The sequence below is a fragment of the Peromyscus eremicus genome, chromosome 11, assembly GCF_949786415.1.
Source record: "Peromyscus eremicus chromosome 11, PerEre_H2_v1, whole genome shotgun sequence".
Taxonomy (NCBI): domain Eukaryota; kingdom Metazoa; phylum Chordata; class Mammalia; order Rodentia; family Cricetidae; genus Peromyscus; species Peromyscus eremicus.
In genome coordinates, this window is record NC_081427.1 from 27285095 (window position 1) to 27309117 (window position 24023).

The 24023-nt window shown below is 37.1% G+C and overlaps 1 protein-coding gene across 3 annotated transcripts in view; it reads right to left on the reverse strand.

The window, feature by feature from the left end:
• Prlr (prolactin receptor) overlaps positions 1–24023 on the reverse strand; it is a 175641-nt gene that overhangs the window by 1932 nt on the left and 149686 nt on the right. For 2 of the 3 annotated variants that reach the window (XM_059276330.1, XM_059276329.1), the window contains 5 exons: positions 23055–23224; positions 21465–21606; positions 20922–21021; positions 20333–20402; positions 17326–18508 (listed from right to left, as the gene is read on the reverse strand). In XM_059276330.1, coding sequence (XP_059132313.1) covers positions 17510–18508; positions 20333–20402; positions 20922–21021; positions 21465–21606; positions 23055–23224 — 1481 coding nt within the window. In that variant the 3' untranslated portion in view covers positions 17326–17509. Of the gene's footprint in view, positions 1–17325; positions 18509–20332; positions 20403–20921; positions 21022–21464; positions 21607–23054; positions 23225–24023 lie in introns of those variants that run through there. The other variant, XM_059276332.1, reaches the window with a different exon arrangement.

Consider the following 24023-nt stretch of genomic DNA (forward strand, 5'->3'; position numbering starts at 1 on the left):
CCCCGGGGGGAAGGCTTTGCCCTGGAGGAGGTGGGAATGGGGATGGACTGGGGGGAAGGTGAGGGGGGCGGGAGGGGGGAGAACAAGGGAATCCGTGGCTGATATGTAGAACTGAATTGTATTGCAAAATAAAAAAAAATAAGTAGCTAATCAAAAAAAAAAAAAAAAAAAAGACCCAGACTAAGCTGGACGGTGGTGGTGCACACCTTTAATCCAAGCATGTGGGAGGCAGGGGCAGGCAGATCTCTGTGAGTTCAAGGCCAGCCTGGGCTACAGAGTGAGTTCCACGAAAGGTGCCAAAGCTACACAGAGAAACCCTGTCTTGAAAAAACAAACAAAAAGACTCAGACTAATGTATCTAATACTCACCCCCAAATACAACCAACAAAATGACTCAATTGTTGCTTTCTAGATGTGCACTTAATTAATTGGTCAAGAAAACACAGCCTAGAAAGTAAAAATATAGAAAAGATATCCCAGTCAATAGAACCCAAAAGAAAGCAGGAGAATCTACACTCACTCATATCTAACAATATTGGCTTTAAAACAATATTAGTGAGAAGTGATAAGGAAGGTCACGTAATTTATGTGGATAATGGAACAAATCTATCGAGTATACAATGATTATAAACACGTACACACCAATATTCAGCACACCTAGTTTTATAAAACAATGCTATTAGTTTATGAAAGTACTATCAGACAATTTAAAATAAGCATAGTTGACACATTAGTAATTGCGTGATTTAACACCTTATTCTCATCAGCAGACCTGTAATCCAGAGAAATAAAATGAACAGAGAAACACCAGAGTAAATAAAATTGTAGATCAAGTAGACTTAACAGCTAGCTAGAGAATATGACACCCAAAGATTCAGAATGCATATTCTTTTCTGCATCCTACAGAAATTTATCCAAAATAGATATTTTAGGGCATAGAGAGAATTTTCTTAAATACAGGATTACATATTTGTGTTCACACTCATGCAATTTAGTAAACTACCCACAACACAGCTCAGACTCTCTAATAATATTCCATTATGTGTTTTATTCGATTCTGGAAAGTTCTTTGCACTGCCTTAGCCCATGTAGGCTGAGGTGAAAGAGACTAGGTAATTTATGGAATAGAAATATATTTCTCACTGTTCTGGAGACTATGGAGTCCAAGAGATGGTGTCGGCAGGCTTTTGTACACGTTAAGGTCATGGTCCTCATGTGGTTGTTTTCATGTATCCTTACACAGAAGCAGGGCAAACAGGCTCCTTAGGATGTCTCTCCTAAAGGCACTAATCTCAGGGGAATGCCATTCTCATAATGTAATCACCTCACCAATCATCTACAGACTATCACTGCGGGAATGAAGATTTCAATATACAAATTTCAAGGGAGATGAGAAAACTCAGACCATGGCAGCCACTATTATTTCAGATACTCTTCTCTGTTCCGTCCTCACCTACTGATATTTTAATCACAGTATGTTACACCTTTTAAAATAGTTCCATGGTTCTTTGAAGATTTTATGTTCTCCCCCTCCTTTTTTCTACTTGCATTTTAGTTTGGGAAATTTCTGTGTGCTTGCATGCACTAATTCCTTGCTCAGTTGAACGCCGTCTTTCAGAGGCTGTTAAAGGTACTGTTCATTTCTATCATGGCATTTTTGACTTTTAGCACTTCTTTCATTCTCTTTTAGAGTTTCTTTCTCTCATTACAGTACTCTTATGACATTATATGTATCTTTTCTTTATTAGAGTCTTTAACATATTAAGCATAATTATTGAAAATTGTCTGATGATGATAGTAGTTAAATATCTAAGTCTGGTTATAACGTTTGCATTGTCTCCTCAGATATTACTTTTCATCTTAACATTTTAGCATCTTTTGTGACTTTTTTTTATGAAACCTGCTGTGTGATGTAGGATAAGATGATGTATGGTAAGATCTGAGGTAAAGAGACTTTTAGTATGAGATTTCATGTTAGCCTAGTTAGATGTGGGCTCTATTTAATGTTTTCCATAGCATAAGAACTAGAGAATTAAAATTTCTTAGGTGTGCTTTGATTTGACTTGTCTTTGACAGTGTCACTACTAAGTAAGCTGACCTTAAATTCAGGATCCTTTTCCCTCAGCCTCCCATGATGGACAATATATTTACTTTTGTGTTCCCTGATGTCATTGACTTACCCTAGAATTGGGGGGGGGGGTAGTAGGTATTTTTTATCATCATTTATTATCTGTTTAGTGTGTGTGTGTTCATATGCATATCATTCATGTGGAGACCAGAGGACAACTTTCAGGAGTCAGAGCGCTTCCTTTGAGGCATTCAAACTCAGGTCGTCAGGCTTGGTGGCAGGTGCCTCCTGTTGAGCCATCACTACAGCCTGGCAGCTCTTTTGACTATAAAGCTATAGATGCACATTGCTGTCCTAGAATCCTAAGAGTAGACTTCAGTCTTCAGTGTGTGCCTGACTCTGGAGCAGGACTTCACAGTTCCTTCTCTGACAAGAGTAACTGTCAAAGAAACAAAACAAAGCAATGCAAGCAAAGAACCCCCACCTGTTCTCTTTGCCAGATCAGCCTAGTTTTTGAAGCTCTTCTTTTTTTGTTATTTTCTCCCTCAATTGTGACAGAAAAGTATGGGGTGCTAGAGAATATCTTTCCCAATGTAGGGCTTTGGCAAAGTCATTCTCCCTGGAGAACAGATTCCTGTTAAACGGAAGGTGCTAAGTGTATTTCTGCCTTTTTTTTTTTTTTTTTTTTTTTTTTTTTTTTTTTACAGCCACAGGAATAAGGTGATCTAAACCTCAGCAATGTAGTATGTTCTTATAAACAAGACAAATAAAGGTTGAGGAATCATCCTAGTGGTGGCTGCCAGAGGCTTTCTCTTTTTATGTTAGTGAATACCTCACCTCTCGTAGTTTGCCAACATCACTATTTAAATGTTCCTGATAGTTATAGAGTCAGTGGCGTGGGCTCCAGGTAAGAGCTCATTTGCACCTGTTAGGATTCACCTGTCTCTAAGTTTCAGGATGACAATTCACTTTGTAACTTTACTTCTCTACTGGATTCAAGGGAGATTATTAATTTCAGTCTGTTCAGCTTCTTCCTGCAGGGATAAGAACGACAGCTCCCAAGCTTGACTACAAGACACGGCTTGTTTAATATCTCCTTCTTTACCATCTTTGCGCACAGAATCGTGTGTACTTAATTTTCCCCCCTTTGAACAAATTCTTTGAAGAAGGTTCCCAGTTTAACACATAGGTACATCTTAAGCGTATACCAATAAGAGAGCATCAATTTATAGTTTAACTAATGTTTCATAAAACCATTTTTTTTCAAGATGTTTTTCATTTGACTTCTGTAAAGTTAATATCCAACTGAGTCTGAAAACTGGGAGGGTGAGGAGAGAGATTCCATCTAGAAAAACTTCTCCTTCACCCTAAGAGTTCTTTGGAATATCCATCCAAATCTTGCCCAAGGTTCATTCCAGGATACCAGTTCCATACATGCTGCCTCTGAGTTACAAGAAATTTAGGAGAGACCATTTTTAGTTGCTCTCTTTTCACTCCTCTTTGGGCAAATGAGGCATACTCTTCCTAATTCTACACCAGAATCAGAGAAGAACTTCTCTGTCAAGACAGCTAGTAAACGGGATGGGGGTGGATAGAAGATCCAAGTTTCACCTCCACCTGAAGCTATTTCCAAGATAATGAATTCCCCAAATGCAGAGTGTATTTTAGCAGATTGGGAAATTTGAGAATTTCTCCTTCAACATAAAAGCTGGCAGACTTCATCGGTGACTGTAAGGGGAGATGACACTCAGGTTTACCACTTAATGATTAGTTAAGTTCTGAATACAAATGAACTTTGCCTTTGCCTCCAAGGCCTTTTGCCAACATCAGATCAAGGTCCAGTAAGAGTTACTAAGGGTAAATGCCAGCATTCCCAAAGCTATCCTCTACATCTCCAGCTCTCGGGGCCTGTGGAATAGAAGGAGAATGCTTTTTGGGAAAGTTTTCGGTGGGGTAAAAGTCATCTAAAACTTCATGTTGTAGGTGTTCCATTTAAGCATTAATGGACTGTGAAGAATGGTGTGTACGGGATGGCTAGACGACACGTAGAAAGCAGAAGGAACAGCACCTAAGTGGAGGTGTGGTTCAGAACTAGGTTCACGCAATACTGATGCTCTTGAAAAGTGGCACAAAGAGCAGAGACATTTGGGCATGTCCCAGCAGAGTGACTGGACTCGCTCCTTCTTAAAAAGCCACATTCTGCAGAGACCCGGGATATAGATTGCCTTGGCTTGTCTGCTGAACCCCAATACCCAAGAGCCCACAGAGTGCACCCATATTGCTGAGCTGTGCTAGCATAGTGTCTGACACACGATGCTCATTCAAGAAATTCCTTCTCATCATTATTTTTAGTTGTTATAAAAATAATAGGCTTCATTCTGACATGTGTATCACTGTACTTTGCTCATGTTTGGTCATCTGCTCCCTCTCTTCCTCCCCACTTCTGCTTTCCTGTCTAGATTCCTATGGGAGAAACCACACACTGCTTGTTAAAGTATTACTCATTAATGGATGTGGCAGAGTGACTGATGGACAATCCTCCTGAAGAAGTCTTGCACTTACAAGGACATCTTATCATTTCTTTTTTGGTAAACTGCATGGTAGGAACTTTTTGTAGGATTGACCCTTCTCTTAGCAGGTGTAGTTTTTGAGTTGCTCTTTCTTTTGTGCTTCCCGATCATGGCAAATTATTCCTTTCAAATCACAGCAGAATGAGATTTCTAAGAACTTGTCCACTCACTCCTGTTGTTCCTGTGTGTGTGTGTGGAACTGTCTTTAAACTTGGAGGCCTCATATTTAGTGAGCCCTCTGTCAAGGACCTTCAATTAATACCTGTTCCTTTAATGATTATTACAGAATTAGACTGACTCATATAATTCAGATGCAAAAAAACAAAGGAAAAAGTGCTTTAAATGAAGAAAAGAAAACTGATCTTATAAAAGGCATACACACACACACACACACCACCCAAGAATCTCCATTGGGAATGGTAAATGGAAATCTAGCTACACATTTCAGAAGACACACCTGAAATAAGGTGACAGAACAATTTAAAGTGATGACAAGAGCTTCACTACCCAAAAGAGAATAAGAACATGAGTGTCAGAAAAAAAAATAGATGTCATGATAAAGGAATCACTGGAGATCAAAGGGATCAAAATTAACAATGAAAGGGCTAACCTTACCAGAACAGCAGTTCTCAACCCATGGGTCATGACCCCCACATGGTCAGATAGCAGATAGACTGCATATCAGATATTTACATTACAATTCATAACAGTTACAAAATTATAGTTATTAAGTAGCAATGAAATGATTTTATGGTGGGGGGTCACCACAACAGGGGGAACTATATTAAAGGGTTACAGCATTAGGAAGGTTGAGAACCACTGTACTAGAAGGATTGAAAATTTAAGCCAATATACACCTAATAATATAGCTTATAGCTATATAAAGTAAAAGTAAATAGAAGTACAACAAGAAGAAACCTTTAAACCATGATTTTAATTTATCTGTGACCACTTCAGAAAATTCTGTCTGAAGCAGCAAAATGATGAGTCTCATAAGTGTAAAAGCCTTAATGTTTAAAAGCAAATTAGAACTAATGAAATTGATAAAAACCATGAAAAGTGATGTTTTCTTAACAATACAATGGAAAATTAGCCCAAAGATATTTCTCCAATTTTACTATAATAATTTATTCATTAACTAATGGAGAAAAGTCACATGCTCATATTAATTACCAAAGGAGGGACATAAAGGGATTTTTTTTTAGCATAACTAAGGGTATGTATAAGCGCTACAGGAAGTAGTACACCTAAGGGCAAACGTTTAGCCACATGCTTTTTGAAAGTCAGGAGGCATGAAGAAGGCCTTCTCCATCTGCTTACATTTACCACAAATTGGAAACTCTATGCCAAGTAATAGATTGTGAAAGAGAAATGAGAAGTGTAAGTATTGGAAAGAACTGAAGTTATTTTCTGAGGATATAATTTAAAAAATAGAAAATCTACAAAAATCTAAGAACCAATAGAATTCACTTAAGTTGCAACATACAAGATAAATATGAAAAAGAGAGTGCATTTCTTTTGTTTTTGAAAAGGCAATAGCAACAAAACATACCAGTTGCATAGAAATGAGTTTCATATAACAAGCACAAAGACTCATGAAGAATAATATAAATCTTTACTGAAGGCTAATGCAGACAAAGCAATGGGTCACCCTCACAAGCAAGGAATAATGTCTAAACTTGCAACTTCTCTTGAAGTTAATATGCAACTTTAATACATAACCATCTAGTTCCCAGGACAAGAGGTCAGGAGATATGATAGGATCATCTCAAAATTTAGATGATGAATAACTGAATGAACAGAATGTTTTGTGGAAGGGGTATATTGATGTAAGAATTGATTTGCTGGATAGTCAGATTTTCGTATGAGACAGGGATAATATTAGAGTACCAGGTAGTAGACAGAAGCACAAGATCTATTAAATGCAAGATATGGCAAAAGAAATATATAAAATAAGCAGATAACGAATGAGTTGTTCAGATATAAGATGGATTTACCAGAGAAAAGAACATTAAAGTAATAACAATATTTCATTTTGTACTTATCAATTTGCCAAAAAAGAAAATATATATGACAATACTATGTAGTTTTTTTTCTTTTTGGGGGCCCACTACCCAGCTCCCAAATAAATACAGAGAGAATTATTCTTACTTATAAATACCCAGTATTATCTTGGCTTTTCTAACTTAAACTATATCATTTTTCTTTAACTACATTTTGCCTCTGGGCTTTCTACCTTTCTTTACTCTATATATTTTTCTTTCCTTTTCACTCTGTGCTTGGCTGTGTGTCTGAGTGGCTGCCCCCTGGCATCATCCTCTCCTCCTTTTCTCACTTCCTGCTCTCTCTAGCCTTGATTTCTCCTATTTATTCTTTCTGCCTGGCAGCCTTGCCTATCTCTCTCCTGTCTAGTTATTGATCGTTCAGCTCTGTATTAGACCAATCAGGTATTTTAGGTGGGCAAAGTAACACAGCTTTACAGAGTTAAACCAATGCAACATAATAGAATGAAACACATCTTTGCATCATTAAACAAATATTCCACAGCATAAACAGTTGTAACACATCTTAAACTATATTCTACAGCAATACTAGGTGAGTATAAAAAATGGACTGGAATGGAGGCTCCTACATGAATGGGACAGGTATATTGGTGCAACTGCCTTGGAGTGAGGAGTTTGTCAGTATCTAGGGAATGCAAAAGGCATGCTTTTTATATCACCCCCCCCAACATTTATATAATGGAGAAATCCTTCAAACTCTTTACAACTGCATCCAGCAGATAGAACCAGTAAGTGGAAGCTACCTACACCTTAAACATCCCAATGATAAACAAAAAAAATCAAAGTACATAGTGATATATGCTTATAGCCACCTCAGAAAATTCTATTTTAAGTGGCAAGGAGATGAACCTTATAAATATAAAAATCCATAAAATTTGAATGATTGCACACATCACTTACTGAAATGTGGATATGAGGCAAATTTAGTTTTTTTAAAAGGCAAGAAGTATATATAACAACTGCAAGACTGTGGATAAAGAATTTAGTTTTGAATAATATGAATGGTAGCATCTATGATGTTTCATTGGTTAAAAAAACATGAAACATGTAAGGGGAAATGTTGATACTGAGGAAATTTGATGTTCATAAATAGGTGTTTGTTTTTTTCCGTGTAATTTCTAGGCACCTATGAAGTACTTTATTCAGTAAAATATGATCAAATCATAACTGAAAATTTAAGTGAAGAGATAGGATAATTCTAGTTTGGAAGAAGTTAACACAAGAAAATGTCAATCTTGTCACTAAGATTTTGTAGTTTCACAAACTGATTGCATCTCAGATTTGGAAATTCTCCTAATGATTGTTCTTGGTGGTTGTCAGGAGAAGATCCAAGGAACTTCTGGGAGCTTCCAGTCATGTTTGCATTTTCAAAACTTGAATTTGGCAAATGAGAAAAGACAAGGAACGCGAGGGCAGCAGAAGGAAATGGAACTCAGCTTATTCGGAAGCATGACGCAGATTTGATTTAGAATTAGAAGGAAAATAAGAGAAGATGGTGAAAGCTGAGAACAAAATTTTTTTCTTCGGAAAAACATGCTGTAGATGAGTGAACTACGATAAAATGTTTTTTTTTCATGTGCCTCAATATTTTGGTTCCAGAGAGGTTCCAGAATGCCATTTTCCTCTTTCTTCAAACCAAAGCAAACCAAAACCAAATCAAACCAAGTCAAATAAAAAAAAGTTCTAATAAAGACTGTTAAAGAGCTTGCTTCAAGTTCCATTTTTCATATAATATGTGGTATAAGTATATGCCAGGAAACAACTATTAAAATTAATTTAAACTAAACACTGTTACCATTGCAAAAACATTGACTCTGAAAAAAGACTGAAAAATGTATCATGAATTCATTCAATTCAGCAATACTACCAGCAATGCTCATGTAAAATAAAACTACTAGACATATCATTTAAGATTACCTTCTAAATTTTATAAGAAGCAAACACTACTCTAAATATGCACTGGTGGCATTTGCAACCTTTTCTAAACACATTTATAAAATTCCCATTTTTTCTTCCACCCCTGTTCAATAACCAACATCCAACTTGTGTTTGGGTTATCTTCTATACTTAAAGGTATCTTATAAACTCATAAAACGATATGAGCTTTAAGTCAGTTTGTAAAGAATACGCTTTAGTATGAATCTATCTGGTCATAAAGAAAGAAGAAAGTTTAATGTTCCCAAGGATGGCTGGATTTGTATAGTATGGTGTGGGAGGAGCTTACCATAAAAGAATCATAATTTTAGATGTTAAGAATTCTGAATTTCACAATAGCAGAAATTGGTTGGATTTCTCCCACACATTTGAGAGGGGCTATCAAATCCAGTAGGAGATTTTCTTCCCATATTCTGTAATGTCCTGGGGGGGGGTTGTTTAATGACCTTATTTCCTGTCTTCTACACACCAAGATGGAAGTTACATCTTCCAGCCTCTAACTAGCAGGATGGGGATTTAGACTACATAGTTGGAGGAGGACTAAATGGGTTGAGATTTCAGACTTGATTCTGGCAAGTTGTGGCAATGTGAGTTCCTGATTTCTCTCAGAAAAGCACACACAATACATTCAGAAAACATGTTACCTATTTTATGTCCTCAGGTCACCATTTATTGTATGGTACTTATTTTTGGTGACAGACACTCCAAAGGTTGCAAAATTAAGAATACACACGAGCCTTAGAATGAAAGGCAGATGGTTCCAATAGAAACAGACAAGTCAGTGCTGCTTTGCCCAAAGCCAAGCTTTAGAGACTGATAGTCACCAGGAGAAAGAGAATGTCCATTCTCTAATAAGGCACAGTACTAGAGGATTAACAGGGGCAGAAAAGAGGTCTTAACCCATCCTAAGCACACCTTGCACAATTCTGTAACACAGCACAAGCAGTGGGATGATTCTAGATCAGAATTCCTTGAAAGGTAAAGATAAGGTAAAGATTATCCATTCATGCACAGTCTAATGGATTTGTCAGAAGAAAATGTTAATAATAGTGATGAATCACATTGTTCAAAGGGATTCCATATACCTTTGATGGGCTGGTCTTTCCTTTATTTTACAACATTTAAATGAGTTCCCCTGATTTGAACCCCATAAACCCATTATCTTACTTTATTTCTATCAACTTCTCAAATGACACACAGGAGACAAAGGAGAGGAATTTTTGCCTTGTTATTGGGATGGGTAAACATGAATGGGAAAATCTGTTTTGTTCAATTTTATGAACAATTTCTTGATTATAGATCATTAAGTGGTTCAAAAGTCTTCAACAAAATTGCTTTAGCCATATGCATGATATTCTGCTCATTCTCCCCCCCCCAATTTTTTTCCAAATTAAAAAAAATAGCAGAAGGACAAGCAAGGGAAACAAATATTTATTGAGCCAGGCACTGGGCTGGGTATTTTCAATAATGACACAAATAGAAATATAATGACCATATTATTCTGGGATCTCTAAGATTCTGTTTGGCAAGCATTATTTTCGGCATGCAGTAAAAGTGATGTGAGAAATTGGCATGATTTTTGTATTATTGACAAAGATTTAACTGTCCACATTCTCCCTACAAAGTGGATGGAGACAAAAGGATCAGTCCGTGAAAATCAGGAAGCTTAATGTGCAATAACCCAAGATTCACAGAGTGAAAAATGTAAGAGGACAAATCATATGAACTTAGCATTGTATAATCCTTTAATACTAAAAGAAAAAGAAAGTAGACATCACAATAGGGACACATAGAAATGAGTCTCTAAAATCAAAACAAGATTATTTTTGATAAATGGCTGACTCTTCCCATGCCATAATATATTTGATGGTTAAAATCAAATCAAGAGGGTATTTATTTCTTGGGAGTTTGGGGAAATTAAATTATAAATTCATGATTACAGATCTTCTAGCAGCAAAAATTCTTCAAGAAAATCACTTTATCAACCTCCATGTAATTCTGTTCATTTGCATTTCAAACAACAACAAAGGAGAACTAGGGGAGGCAAGGGAAATAACCGTATAAGCTAGGCACTGAGTTGGGTATTTCAAACATAATGACATAAGTTATAATGGCTTTGGCCAACCACCTTGAGGTGACTCACTGATGGGGAAAATACCTGAAATCTATGATTTTTTAAAAAAATCTGATGACCTACAGTATAGTCTTTCTGCACTTTACTCATCAGCCAATGTCTACAAAATATCAAATGTAGAAATGGTTATCTATAAAATCTAGCAACAATCTGCAAAGTAGTGAGTTAGAAGGTTTGTTATCAAGTTAAAAATGACAACATTAGCAATCACTTCTAATTTCCCACTTGAAGGTTGAATTTTACTTGGCATTTTATAGGGAAAGAGCAGGAGAGAGGTAGTGGCAGCTTTGGAAACAGGGAACCTTATGCTGTAGCGGAGTCTTTGCTTCAATATGGCTTTACACAGGACATGATCACTCAATGGGCTGCGTCTGGATTGCTTTGGTTTATACAAGAGACTCTTACACTGTTTAAAATTAATGATAGAGCATAGAAGCAAGTCTCAAGGTGCAAAGAACATTTGGGGATCACATGAAGCAAAGCCAAAGGGTTGACATTTCAATAATTGGTGGATTGTACTTTACACACATTAAAACCCAGGTCAGCTATACAATGACATACAATATCTTGTAGACAAAGATTAAGGAAAAAATCAGTACATTCACAGTTTCAACAGAAATACATGATTACATATATGATTACATATTTTTAATTTTGCTTTACAGACATAGACATAACTATATTGAAATTAGATATGATTAGATCATAAGTCATTAAATAATGATTTTCATTTGTATTACATGATAAATTTACAACACGAGGATTATATAGTTCAATATGGCATATACCAGTTTTGAACCACAAAAAGCAATATAGAGTAAAATAACAGATACTTAGAGTTAGGAGTGTCACATGAGAAATATATCAAATATTCCATCAATACCAGTCCAAACATAAATGTGGTATTTTTCATTTCTAACTATAAGCAGCTTTGAAGGAAGGTCATTAGGATGTGGAAGGGAGGTAGCTTTAAAAATTCAAAATATTTTTCTCAGGAACTACTTTCAGAAGTATTTTTCCCATATAGTTTTTTTCATTTTAGATAATGTGGTAAAAAGACTGTCTCCCCAATTTGCAAAATGTGTACAGACAAACTAAGCCTGTATTTTGAAGTTTATCCAGGGGGGCATAATTTGACCATAACTTTTAAAGTTTGTGTTTGATAGTACTGCTTCACTTACAAAGGCTTTTAGAATTTTTTCTTCTCCGTTTAAATGGCCAGTAGGTAAATATTAATGAATATACCAAAATGATCTGTGAGCTCTTTTACTCATTGACTAGACCATACAGATGGATGTCTTTCTGCTCTGAGCATCTCAAGGCTTTCTAATTTGAAATGAATGGAATCAGTGTGAACAGAACAGTTGTTAGCTCTTGAGTTATGTATGCCTCTTAGCAATTAACTCATAACTGCATGTAGATTTACCATTTTCAGTTAGACTTGAATTAATGAATACTCTCCATTTCATGGGGTTCTGATACATCTCACACTTTGGAACATCTCATTTTCTACCCTTTCCCACCATTGGAAACTGATACCATGCAGAGCTCAAACCCAAAGTTACCTTCTAGGAAAATAAAAGACTGAGGAGAAAATTCCCATGTGATTCATGGATGACAAGTCCATTAATCATAGGAAAAGATTGTAATTATAAGTAGATTATAAGTAGATTTTCTCATTAGATCATAAACTCTGAAGCAAATAGTCTATATTTTAAAGTTTCTCCTTAAGACAGTCAATACCTATTGATCAAGATAGCTTAGATTTATTAGATAGAGTTACCAGCTTGAATCTTTAAGCAAGTACATATCTAAATGGAGCCTTACTTATGACCTCAATTTGGGTTTGTGTCTGTGAGGAGATTCAACAAATTGGTCCATCTTATACAGAGCCCAAATCATTGTTTATAGGTAATTTTGTTCCTGTAGACCTCAGGTTTACTACTCCACATAATTAATCTTTAGGGAGAACAACAGGTCCTGGGAAGAGGGGCTGAAAAGGCTCTCAGTATACAGAACTGGAAGGAAGCAGAGACACAAGGGTTCTGATCTACCTAACTTGGAAAAATGGATCTCAGTTTTCTGTAAAGTATACACAGTCTCAGGCATTTACTGCCTAGGTCAATGGCATGTCAGCAGTGGAGTCTGGGCTTTTCATCTGCAGTCTTAGATTTTACTTAACTCGTGAGAATTAACTCGAAGACAGACCTATAAGAAGTCTTAGAAACATTTTTTGAGGGCACCAATCTACTTATTTAAAGAGAGGAAACTCATGGCCTGAATTAAAAGAGATGACCAGGATCACACAGCCTATTTAGTAACAGTGACGTGACCTAGAACTGGACATGGAGGGCTCAGTGACTCTCCTAGGAGCATCAATATTGTGCTTGAGCCAAAAAGTCAGAAATGAAACCTTGTTCAATGAAGTATACACGAGGTTGTCATCCATGGCAAGTCGGAGGCATAGAATTCAAGGTCATTACTACTTTTTCATCTGTGTGCAGACCTTCAAAGTGTACATATTATCCTCTTCAGGGCCTGGCATACAATTCAGTGTCACTCAAGAATGCATCAGCATTTTGTTTCAGAATGGAAAGTCTTGAGTCATGGGTTGGCAGGTTTATCTCCAATCACACTCAGACTCAGGAAAAGAAATTGATGCTATTCATTTCAATTCTGTGAGGATTCAATTAAACTATACACAAAAATCTCTGCATGTTTTGCTGGTTAGTCTTTAGATCATTTTGTCGTCCCCTTTCTGGCTTCTCTTTTGTTCATATCTCCATTTTTTAAAAAGAATTCCATTTAAGGTAAAATTTACTTTCCAATCAATGCACTTTTCTTCCAAACTGAAACTTTTTTTTTTAAAGTAAAGAAAGGCACTTTGTAAAATGTATACAGATCTGTTTCTTTCTTGTTTATGCTAGACTGAAGTTGCTAAGGGCAAGCCGAGTCGAGTCTTTTTTTTGCAAATTATGGACAGCAGAGGGAAGCTGAATAAAAAAAAAATAAAAAAAAAGGAGCTAGGTTTCTGTTTGGACAATCTTTACCCTGGAGCTCAGGTCCTTTGCTTGTTCATTAACTGAAGATTCACCAATTCTCTCGAATTATGCCAAGCAAAGAGTCTCCTCCCAGCTTTGATTTTTCACATGCAACAAGAGCTTGGCTGCTTCCCACCAAACTAGTTTACAGTGAATCATTAGCCTATAACTGATTACCAGAATTGGTCTCAGGCACTTAGGAGAATGTATCATCTCTTAAAAATCAGTGACAGAGCTGATGGTAAGTTGTGCTCATATTAAAATTCCTTCTATGCATCTGTTAAAACCTATCAGAGAATATTTTGCCATTTGTGCCCTAAAGTTCTATCAATCATCCACTGGATATATTCAGTTTCCATGTACTTCAGAACCTGAATTCTCAGTTGCTTACAAAACTATACACTTTTGTGATTCAGAGCAAAAGGTTCTTTAATTTACATGTGCAATGTTTATTCATGAACTATGATGATAGGAAAACAGTCAACAACCAGATACAAGAACAGAGACTTGAGGCTGTTGGCTCCACACAGGAATAAACATGGCTTGATGCATCAAAGATAGTTTTTCTAAAGATCAGTGTCTCATTTCCTGTGTCTTTCCTAGCTATACGTCTTATCTCTGAACACATATTTGCCCATGATCTTAGAGTCTGACTGAAAGTCTCAACATCCCATTTGTCTTCATATGTGCAGACTAACGGGATGTTGAGCCTTTAAGGAGTGAAGCAGGGATGAGTACATCAGTGAAGGTGACTCTGCATTTCTACAACTGTCTGGCAACTTAATTAAGATGTCAGGAATTGGTTCAAATTACTCAGTGAGTCATAGAATCAAGGATACCGAATTTCAATAGGGCTTTCAGATTATCCGTCCAACATAGTCAGAGAAAACTGAAATCCAAAATAGGTAATTGGCCTTTCCAAGGCAGAGTAGGACTAGAACCCAGATATCTTGACTCCTAATATTCATTCTTTCACTCAAACAGCTGTTTTTCAACAGAGAGTATTTGACCATAAGAATTCTAATAAACAAATTGAACTATGGGTTTTATTTTATTTTATTTTTTAATTTCATGAATGATAACTGATTTTTGTGGGATGTAACTTGCCTTTAGACAGCCATATTTTTCACATATGTGAAACTATATATCAGATGCAGATTTTTAAGTTCCAAACTATGAGTACCATATGCACTATCAATTCTATAGTGGTCATGATTTGTTATCTCCTGGAGAAGAATAGAATATGTTGGGAAAGGTTTAGTTTACACTGGCTTTAACATTTATTTTGTCAGTAGTTTTCAAGGTGAACTAGATTCATTGGCCCTCTTGGAAGGTGTGTGTATTTTGCATGTCATTCTCTCATGTGACTTCATATAAACTTCATCATTATGTGAATCTTAAATCACTGATAGTTTTGTTTTTGCTTTTTCTTTACATACAGTGTTGCTTATTTCAAGTTTAATAGACTTGCTCCATACTTTCCAAGAGAGGGAAAAAAATAACCTTATGTGGAAATGGTCGTAGAAAACAATGCTTCTCCAGCTTGAGTGTGCATGTGAGTTATCTGGGCATTCAGTAAAATGCAGACTCCAATTCTGTATGTCTTCGATGAGGCTTGAGATGCTGCAAACAAAATTTCCAAGTAGCACCAATGTGATGCAATGCAGTTGGTCCTCAGACATTTTAGTATGGAGGGTCCAGGGCATTGAATGATCCTGGACAACTTTCCCAAATGCTTCTGTTGTTCACAAGATGTTTATGTACTGGGAAATATGCTTCAGGTGTTTGCACTTGCAGTTCTGAAAGTGTTGGCTCTATGTCTACTTTTGGTCTTCAAGGAATCTCTGAATCCAGTTTCTACCAACATGTGCTTGTTGGGTGAAATATTTAACTCACAAAAGATGAGTTCAGAGTCTCTATACCCAGTTAATGAATGGACAGAGAACTGATTTGCCTATAGGTGATATGAAGAGCAGAGGGAAGCAGAGTGCAGAACATGAGTCGCAGATACTCCTATTAATATGGAGATACAAGGCTTTGAGCCTCCTCAGGAAGCCTACTCTTGGAGCTGTCTTTCAGATTCTCCCATCCCCTGACCTTTGAAGCTGCTCTTATCACTGGCCAGCTGCTTGCTTTCCTAGAACTTTTATCTGGACAGTCTTGATGTGAGCACAACTTCTGCCGAGAGTTTTCAAATACACTTATTCCAAAGAGATATTGACTTTTAGTTTTGCTTAAAATTCTTCTGTGTTCGGGATTGCTCAGAAAAAAAGCAAATAACACAAAGCCAATTCTCTGTCTTGGAAACTCTGCTGGCAGTTGACTCTCCACTTCCATGATGGTTCATAAGATTCGCCCATAGGTGAGCAGAGCCCTAAGTTCACGGGAGAAATATTTTGGGTCTAGAGAGTCCTAAAACCCTAAGTCAATGATGGCTGCTGTTTAAAGTATCTGGAAGAAAAAATAATCAGATATTCTATACTCTATTCTACTCTATTGAATTTTTTGTCTGCTTCACATTCCTCAGTGGGCAATGGATTGGCCTGGCATTTCACTCTAACAGGGTCTGCATATACTATATATGCACATATATACTGCATATACTATGTACTTTGAATACTCATTATAACCTTGCAGCAGAGATTACTGTCCCCATTTGAAGACGTAAACAGCAGTACTGGGAAGTTAGAAAATAGTCTTTACTTTACCTAAGCAATAGAAAAATAGTCTTCAAAAATACAGTGCTAAACTTACGGGTTTGTATTAAAGCAGAATTGTATATACAGTAAGGCAACACTTCTATTAGCATCCTGCAATGATTACCGTTTAGATTAAAATTAGTCTTTGGGAATTTTATTTTTTTCATTAAGAAAATACTAGGGTCTATAACAAATCATCTGTCTTGCTGAAATGAAGCAAGGAACACATTTGAAAACGGTTCACCACGTGGAATTCATTCCTCTTATTTTGTAAGACAATTTTATTCCGCCAAACTATACACTCTAGGGGCCTTAGAAAGAAATAAAGCGTAGGCAGAATAACCCATGCTTAACATACTCAAACTACTTTAAGAAAAACTTGGGGCGTGATTTCATTTGCATACAGGCAAAGGATCAGTAAGGTATAGGGACTGTTGTAAACAATTTGGCTGGTGTCCCGGAATGTATTCCTTCAAAAAAGTGCTATGCTTGGACCATCCTAATAGAATGAAAGAGGAGTGTAAAGGCTTAGCAATCAGTTTTAACAGCAGTTTTCATGGCATTTTCAGCATATCTGTCATCTTCTTGTGCTAAGTCCTTTTGAGTGTTTCATACCTTCTATCACATGCCAAATCTATTGCAGTGGCTATACCTGCTGGCACCATCCCTCAAGAATGGTAGGCAATGTGCTTTTATTTCATTGAACACATATAATATATATATATATATATATATATATATATATATATATATATATATATAGTAATAGCAAAGAGAAAGTCTACAAATCACAGGATCACAGGAAACAAGATCGATTTGTTCTGGACATCAGCTGTTGAAAAGAGGCAAGTGCTGAACACGACATGAAAAGGAGTGAAGTAGTGTTATTTTACCCACATCCTGTAACATTCGCTAGCAGACCACATTATTCCATGACTCTGTAGTGTTACCTGAAGAAAAAACATCACATTTTAGCCGATCGTTCCATAAGTCTAGCTATCAGTGAAAGGAGTGCATGAAGCATGTAGGATCCAGGTAATCCAGCCTGCCCAGTTGGAGTCTGCAGTTGCTTGAGGTTGCAGCAAAGCTGGCCAGATCTTTCTCAGGTTGATTCTGTTCAAGCGATGGTAGAGCCTTCTTGGCTGATTCCCCAAACAAAGCTGTGTTCTGAGCTCGTGAATCTGGCACTAACACCAAGAGGTTGTCATCCACAACCCCAGACACCTTGGCATACTCCTTACTGGCTTCAGGAACCTCGGGCTTCTCCGCCTGGTTGTTGTCTTTCTGTTTGGGGAACAACGATAGTACTCCATCTTGGTTGACTTTGTGAATCTCCACATAATCTGGGGGTTTAGCATAGACAATGGGAGCTTTCTCCTGGAGCAGGGGCCATGATGTGTTCTGTTTAGTCTCAGAATGGAAGCTTTTCATCTCCTCTTGCTCAGCCACCTCTTTTTCCTCTCCAGTCTTGAGGGTTTTAGAAAATTTTAGAAGATTTTTTCCTGCTTTGTCTAGGAAAGAGGCAAGTGTATCTACAGGACCTCCAGCTAGCTTGCACATATCAACAATGCTGTGATAAGGAGATCTGGTCATGTGTTGGCCAGGCAGTAAAGGCCATGTTGAAGATTTGGACACATCTGAATGAAAATAGGGGATGCTGCTTTGGGGGTCCTGGGTGGGAGGAATATTTGCTTCAGGATTCTCTGGCTTCTCAATGATCTCAGGAATGTGGAAAGCAGGGGGGTAGGCCTGGGGCTCCTCATACTTTTCAGACAAAAGAGAATGGCTGTCATAGCTTCCATGACCAGAGTCATTGTCAGGATCTAGGTGTGTGGGTTTTACACCTTGACCTGGGTACTCTTTGGAATGGGATGGCATTAGCTGCACGTCCTCACTGTCATTCACTTCTAAAAACTCCACCAGCAAGTCCTCAGAGTCAGAAGTGGGGGGGAAGTCTTGGCATCCTAAGGCACTCAGGAGTTCTTCAGACTTGCCCTTCTATTGAAACATAGACACAAGGAGAGATGGCCGTTAGCTTCAGCACATGCCACTCTTGGCATCACAGCTGAGTGGTATCTGAGAAGAGTAAAGGGGCTTTGTTTCTGGGGCAGCAGCCATGTGCATCTTGCTTAGTCTTGGAATGGAAGCTTTCCACCTCCTCCTGCTCAGCAGAAGGCTTCTGTGAGCACTCTCACAGTGTCCAACCCCCCCCCGCTCCTCCCCCCTGCCCCCAGACTGCAGACGTGTGTATCAGGCCATCTATAAGCATCTTTTGAGTATTATTCACCAAATACTTTTCTTTATGTCTTTCATAATTTTTCTTTGTCTCTAATAGTGGTTTTGAACTTCAGGGGTAAGTACTATACTACTCAATGTACGATAAACATGTAACTATGAAATGAAAATGTCTTGTGAAACACTTGAAGTCGTAGTGTTTGTGCATACACCTGACACTGGTTGTCACTGCAGAGAAGTTCCGAGATGTAGTGGCTGGCCTCCTGTCGTCTTGCACCACTTTCTGGGGTGTGGTGACAGTGGAGTGGTCCTTGTCTCTGGCTTCTCCTCCTCCTCACATTCCTCCTCTTACTATTTTCCACCTCTCCTTTCCTTTCTCCTTTGTCCTCTTTTTCTATTCTTTCTCTATGTCTTTCATCTCCTTCCTCCTTCCCTCTCTTCCTCCTGTTCCACATTATCTCTCTCTACTCCTATTTCTCTCTTTCCTCTTCTGGTCTCTTGTCTCTTCCCCTCTTATCCCCAGTCCTCTGACTTAGGTCATATGGCTAAGTCTTGACTTTTATCCCTTATCAGGTAGATATGACTTTGGATAGGTTGCTCTCCTTTCTGGACGATAGCTTCTCCAATTTTATAATGGGAGTAATACCATTTATCTGCAAGGGTTCTTTTGAAGATTAGAGGTAATTTAAGAAAAGAATATAAAAAGTGTAACCTTAAAGTAGCCATTTATCATTAGGTCTCTGTGGCTAGTAGGTTGAGCTATAAGACAGATACTAGGTAATTTGCTTAGCTGAGACATTCCTGTTGGTTTTAAAAAGGTCAATACTAGCCTGAATAGTGGGTAAGACCATTGGCCCAGAAGCCCAAAGTCCTTATCTCAGTCCTTGCTGTAATAGTTACAATCAAAATGATTTTGAAAGACAAATCAAATTTACTTCTTACATTCTTATAAGCTTAAATTTGTGGCAATTGCATTAACTGGCATTTACTTTTATATACAGGTGATGGCTTTTTTTATACACCATTGTTAAGGTAGATTAAACTATACATTTCAACTCAGAAAGAAATGTTTTAATTCTGTCTCAAATCAATCTAGTGTGCTTTGAAAAACACCAGCCCATAGAGTACTGATCTACTGACTACTCAAATGGAGCATGGGGGACAATGGAAAATTCTGTCACAGAGGCTTATATAAAGAACATTCAAGTCGAAGCTCGGACTCATGTATAAGGGAGATGGTGGTAATGAGCTAGTTAAAAATATCTGCTCTCTTTCTAAACTCATCATTTGAACAAAACAGTCATCTCCATTTTTGGGAGCAGCCCAAAATGGGCAATGTAACAAGCCTCACCATGAGTTTGAGTGTTTATTGGCTTTCTCTCTTTGCTCTCTGACTTTTAGCATGTGATGATTAACACACTCATCCCAAACACTTTCTTCTGTTAGCCTACGTGCTGATGAGGAGAGGCAACTGGAAAGAGATGACCAAGAGGGCCAGGATGGATTGATGAGGATTGAGTGTGCATGTATAAACTTAATTATCACCAAGCGGTGAGTCACATCACATTCTCTGCTTCTGTCACTTACCTCCAGCAGATGAGTATCAAATCCTTTTATTTTTGGCCCAGGAACTGGTGGAAAGATGCAGGTCATCATGCTATAAAACAATTTGTGAGAGTGGATAAATGACTCATATTTTCATTATAAATTTGAAAGAGATACCCCCACCCCAATTCCCAAATAACTGATGCATGGGCTATAAAAGGTTGAATTCTATGACTGTATTAAAGTAGGAGTAAAAGAGAAAGGTAATTGTAGAGACATACACTACACCTTCACTGGCTAATTTTTGAATGCTAATTTCAAGCTACTAGATTATTTGTTCCATTTGGTTTTTACAATGTTAGCTGCTTGAGCCAAATTTCCACAATTTTATAGCTCTAATTCCCTATTTTATGGAAAGAGCACTGGATTCAATAAGCACATTTTAATACTTAAACAAACCACTGATAAAAGATTTCTTTTTTTGTATGAGAAAAAGTACTGGCACTAGTGGATAAATAAGGTGTTTAGGCTGCCTGTTGGTTTCCATCATCTTTATATCAGTGTTTGGTTTTTTTTTGTCATTATTCCCAATAACAATGACTGAAAGAAGAACTGAGAGACAGTATAGTACCTATAGCCCTTCAAAGCTACTGCCCAGACCATAATCAAACAGATGACAGCAGAGAGAATGGCCACAATGATCCACACGGTTGTATCTTTCAAGGTGAAGTCTAAAAAAAAAAAACAGCCAGAGAGCTTTGATCATACATAATATCATCATTAAAAACCAATTACCCAATATAACACATGAAACTCTTGGACTCAAGATTTTTTCTTTCTACTTATATTTCTTTACTTGAAAAGCAACCCATCAATAGTAGGTAGTTGTAAGTCAAATAGGGAGGTCAGAATGAATGACCAACGAGTCCTTGGACGACATTCTAGACTTATTCCTGTAACTTTACTCTAGAAACTAGTGTGTTTACCAACTATAATTCAGGCAATAATATAACTTTTCCAAATGTCTTTTTGTTAGATTAAGAGTTGATAATAATATCTCTGCCTACTTTTCTAAATAAGGCTAAAAATAGTTTCTATATTAATAGCTATTACATGAAGTTTTACTGCTAGTAATACTTATAAATATAGGAAAAAACACAGTCAAAACACTCACCACTGGGTATTTCAATGGAATTCTCTTGGCCCCATCTACTCCAGTATCCATGGTCTGGCTTGCAGCGAGTCTGGACAAAGTATTTTTGTCCTGGATATAAGTCAAAAACCTTAAAATGTGTTTGCTGCCCCGTAAAATGGGTCTAAGGAACAACAAGAAAAATGGAAGTCACCTCTGACTCTTGTTATGAGGAAAGATATTTTTCTTTTATATCTTAAGTTATTAGGGAGTTAGGTAGACATGGCTGTGCTTAGAGGATGCCCTGTTTTCCTTACCCTATTCCATCCTTTTCTTTCTCTTAAAAATGTCTCACAATGGGGAGACTGGAGGGATGGGAGGAGAGAAGAGTGGGATTTTTGATTGGTATGTAAAATGAATAAAAAATTTTTCTTAAAAAATTGTCTCACAAAAATTTAAAAGGTTTTCTATGTCTTCATTTGGAACTCTATTTCAGAAAGACAATTCCCACCCCTTCCCACTTTACTTAGTGAAAGACAGGATTCTTGTTAACAAATTAACACATACACATAAGAGACAATAAAATTATTAGTTTACAAATTCCAATAAAGTGATTGATTTAAAGGATTACTAGTTGATGTAAAAAGTACTAGGTAGAAGAAAACAAGTCTTCATGTATGTTGAAGTGATTTTACACAAATAAAATGTTATTTAGCAAAGGAGACATCAGGTTTCTACCTCCCTAACCTAGACCTCAAATTTAGTATCATTTATACTAGGTCAACCAGATGGCTCATGCCTCCTGATGATAATGATAATGATGTTGTTGATGATGATGAATATAGTATGAAGTTCATACTAATTACTTATAGAGTATGTTGAGTTACATGTGATTCAACCTGAATCTAATCAAGTCCTCAAATCTAAAGTCTGGTTGCAGACAGTACAGAGGCATAGATATTAGCTAAGTGATTGCACAAAGAACTAATAAAAAGTGAAGATTGTGGGACATCCTTATGAACAAGTAGCCTCTTATTACTACATCAAAACTGTCTTGGAGTAGACTTTGGTTTGGACAAACCAGCTGTTAAAGATATTTTTGAAGAAACTGAGCCAGGGAGGATTAAAATATAATAGACTAACCACTATATTTTATTTAGATATTTTAATTACCTTTTAAAATGTGTGATCCTATTATTTTGACTATGTTTGCAAATGTCCCATTTCCAAAAGACAGAGGGTAGAATACCATAATGCCTATAATAGTGGCACTATCATTTTACGCTGAAGTATTACAAAGCATTTCTTTAAAAACATTGACCACGGACATATTAAACTGACTCTCTTGCCTCCAGCCTCAGTATAGTTTATGTTCTTCCAGAACATTTTGTCTGAGATATACTTAGGAAGGTAAATTGGGAAGTACAAGCAACTGTCTTTGTAGATTTGTGAATATTAACATCTTTCAATCTCAGTAGAAGGGAGATGACGTTTCTTTATCTAGCAGTGCTATGTTCGCAAGGGGATGCCCACATGGTGGGCATGTAACTGGGGAAATTATCTACTCTGTTGTGAGATGTTTATCCTTACCAAAAGGACATGGCTCCTCCAATAAGCGTCTGTTTGACTCACCTCCCACTCATCTGCTTCTTCAGACTTTAATCGAATTTCATATTCCATCGTAAACCAACCAGTTTTCACATCAGTTATGGTGGGTGGGGACCATTTTACCCATAGATACGTTTTTTTGTCTTTTAGCTGTCTCACTTCTAAAGTCAGGTTCCGAGGAGGCTCTGGCTCAACTGTAGATACAAAAGAAATTTTAGTTTCCCTCATAGCTTGGATCTTCTTTTTGACCCTACTGTTTTCTACCATGGCTTGCATTTTCTATCAGCCCACTTTCCCCACTGGATTATAAGCTTTTAGAGAACATGATAAATACCTTCTTACTCTTAATATGTGATCAATCATGTTTGTACTTGAAGATGGGGTTTGAATAGTAACAAAAATAAGCAACTGAGATTTTGCTTTGGCTGTATGCTCCACTTTCTACCAGTCTGGTTCATATACATATTCACATTTTTTTCCCTTAATGGCATTGACCATGTGCTAATAACTGGGATGGGAATTTCAAGTCAAAGTTGGTATAGGAGATTATTGGAAAAGGAATTTGAAATAGTTTATTTTCCTTAGTTAGGAGCGACCATCTCCTTGAAAGTCTGCATACCTTTTTTAGCATCACTCATTCATTTTTATAACTTTGCAGGTAACAAGTTTACAGATTTTTGCCTTTAGTTCATCAGCTATATTCTACACTCAAAATATACATCACTCCCTGTGGAGAACAGTGTAGATGTAACAGTCTTATTAAATAAGAAACACAGAGCCAAATGCAGAGTTAAAAGCCCAAGAGGTCAGAGCAGTAGCTAAGAGCTGATACTAAAAAACCTTTCTTACCCTTCGCTGCCACTGTCATCCTTCCTCTCCAAAGAGACCTACTTCCTGTGTATCTTTCTTTTTATTGACTTTCTGTTCTGCCTTCTCATTGGTTGTACACCCAACCACATGACCTCCTCGTCACTGCCTTTCTATACAGACCTC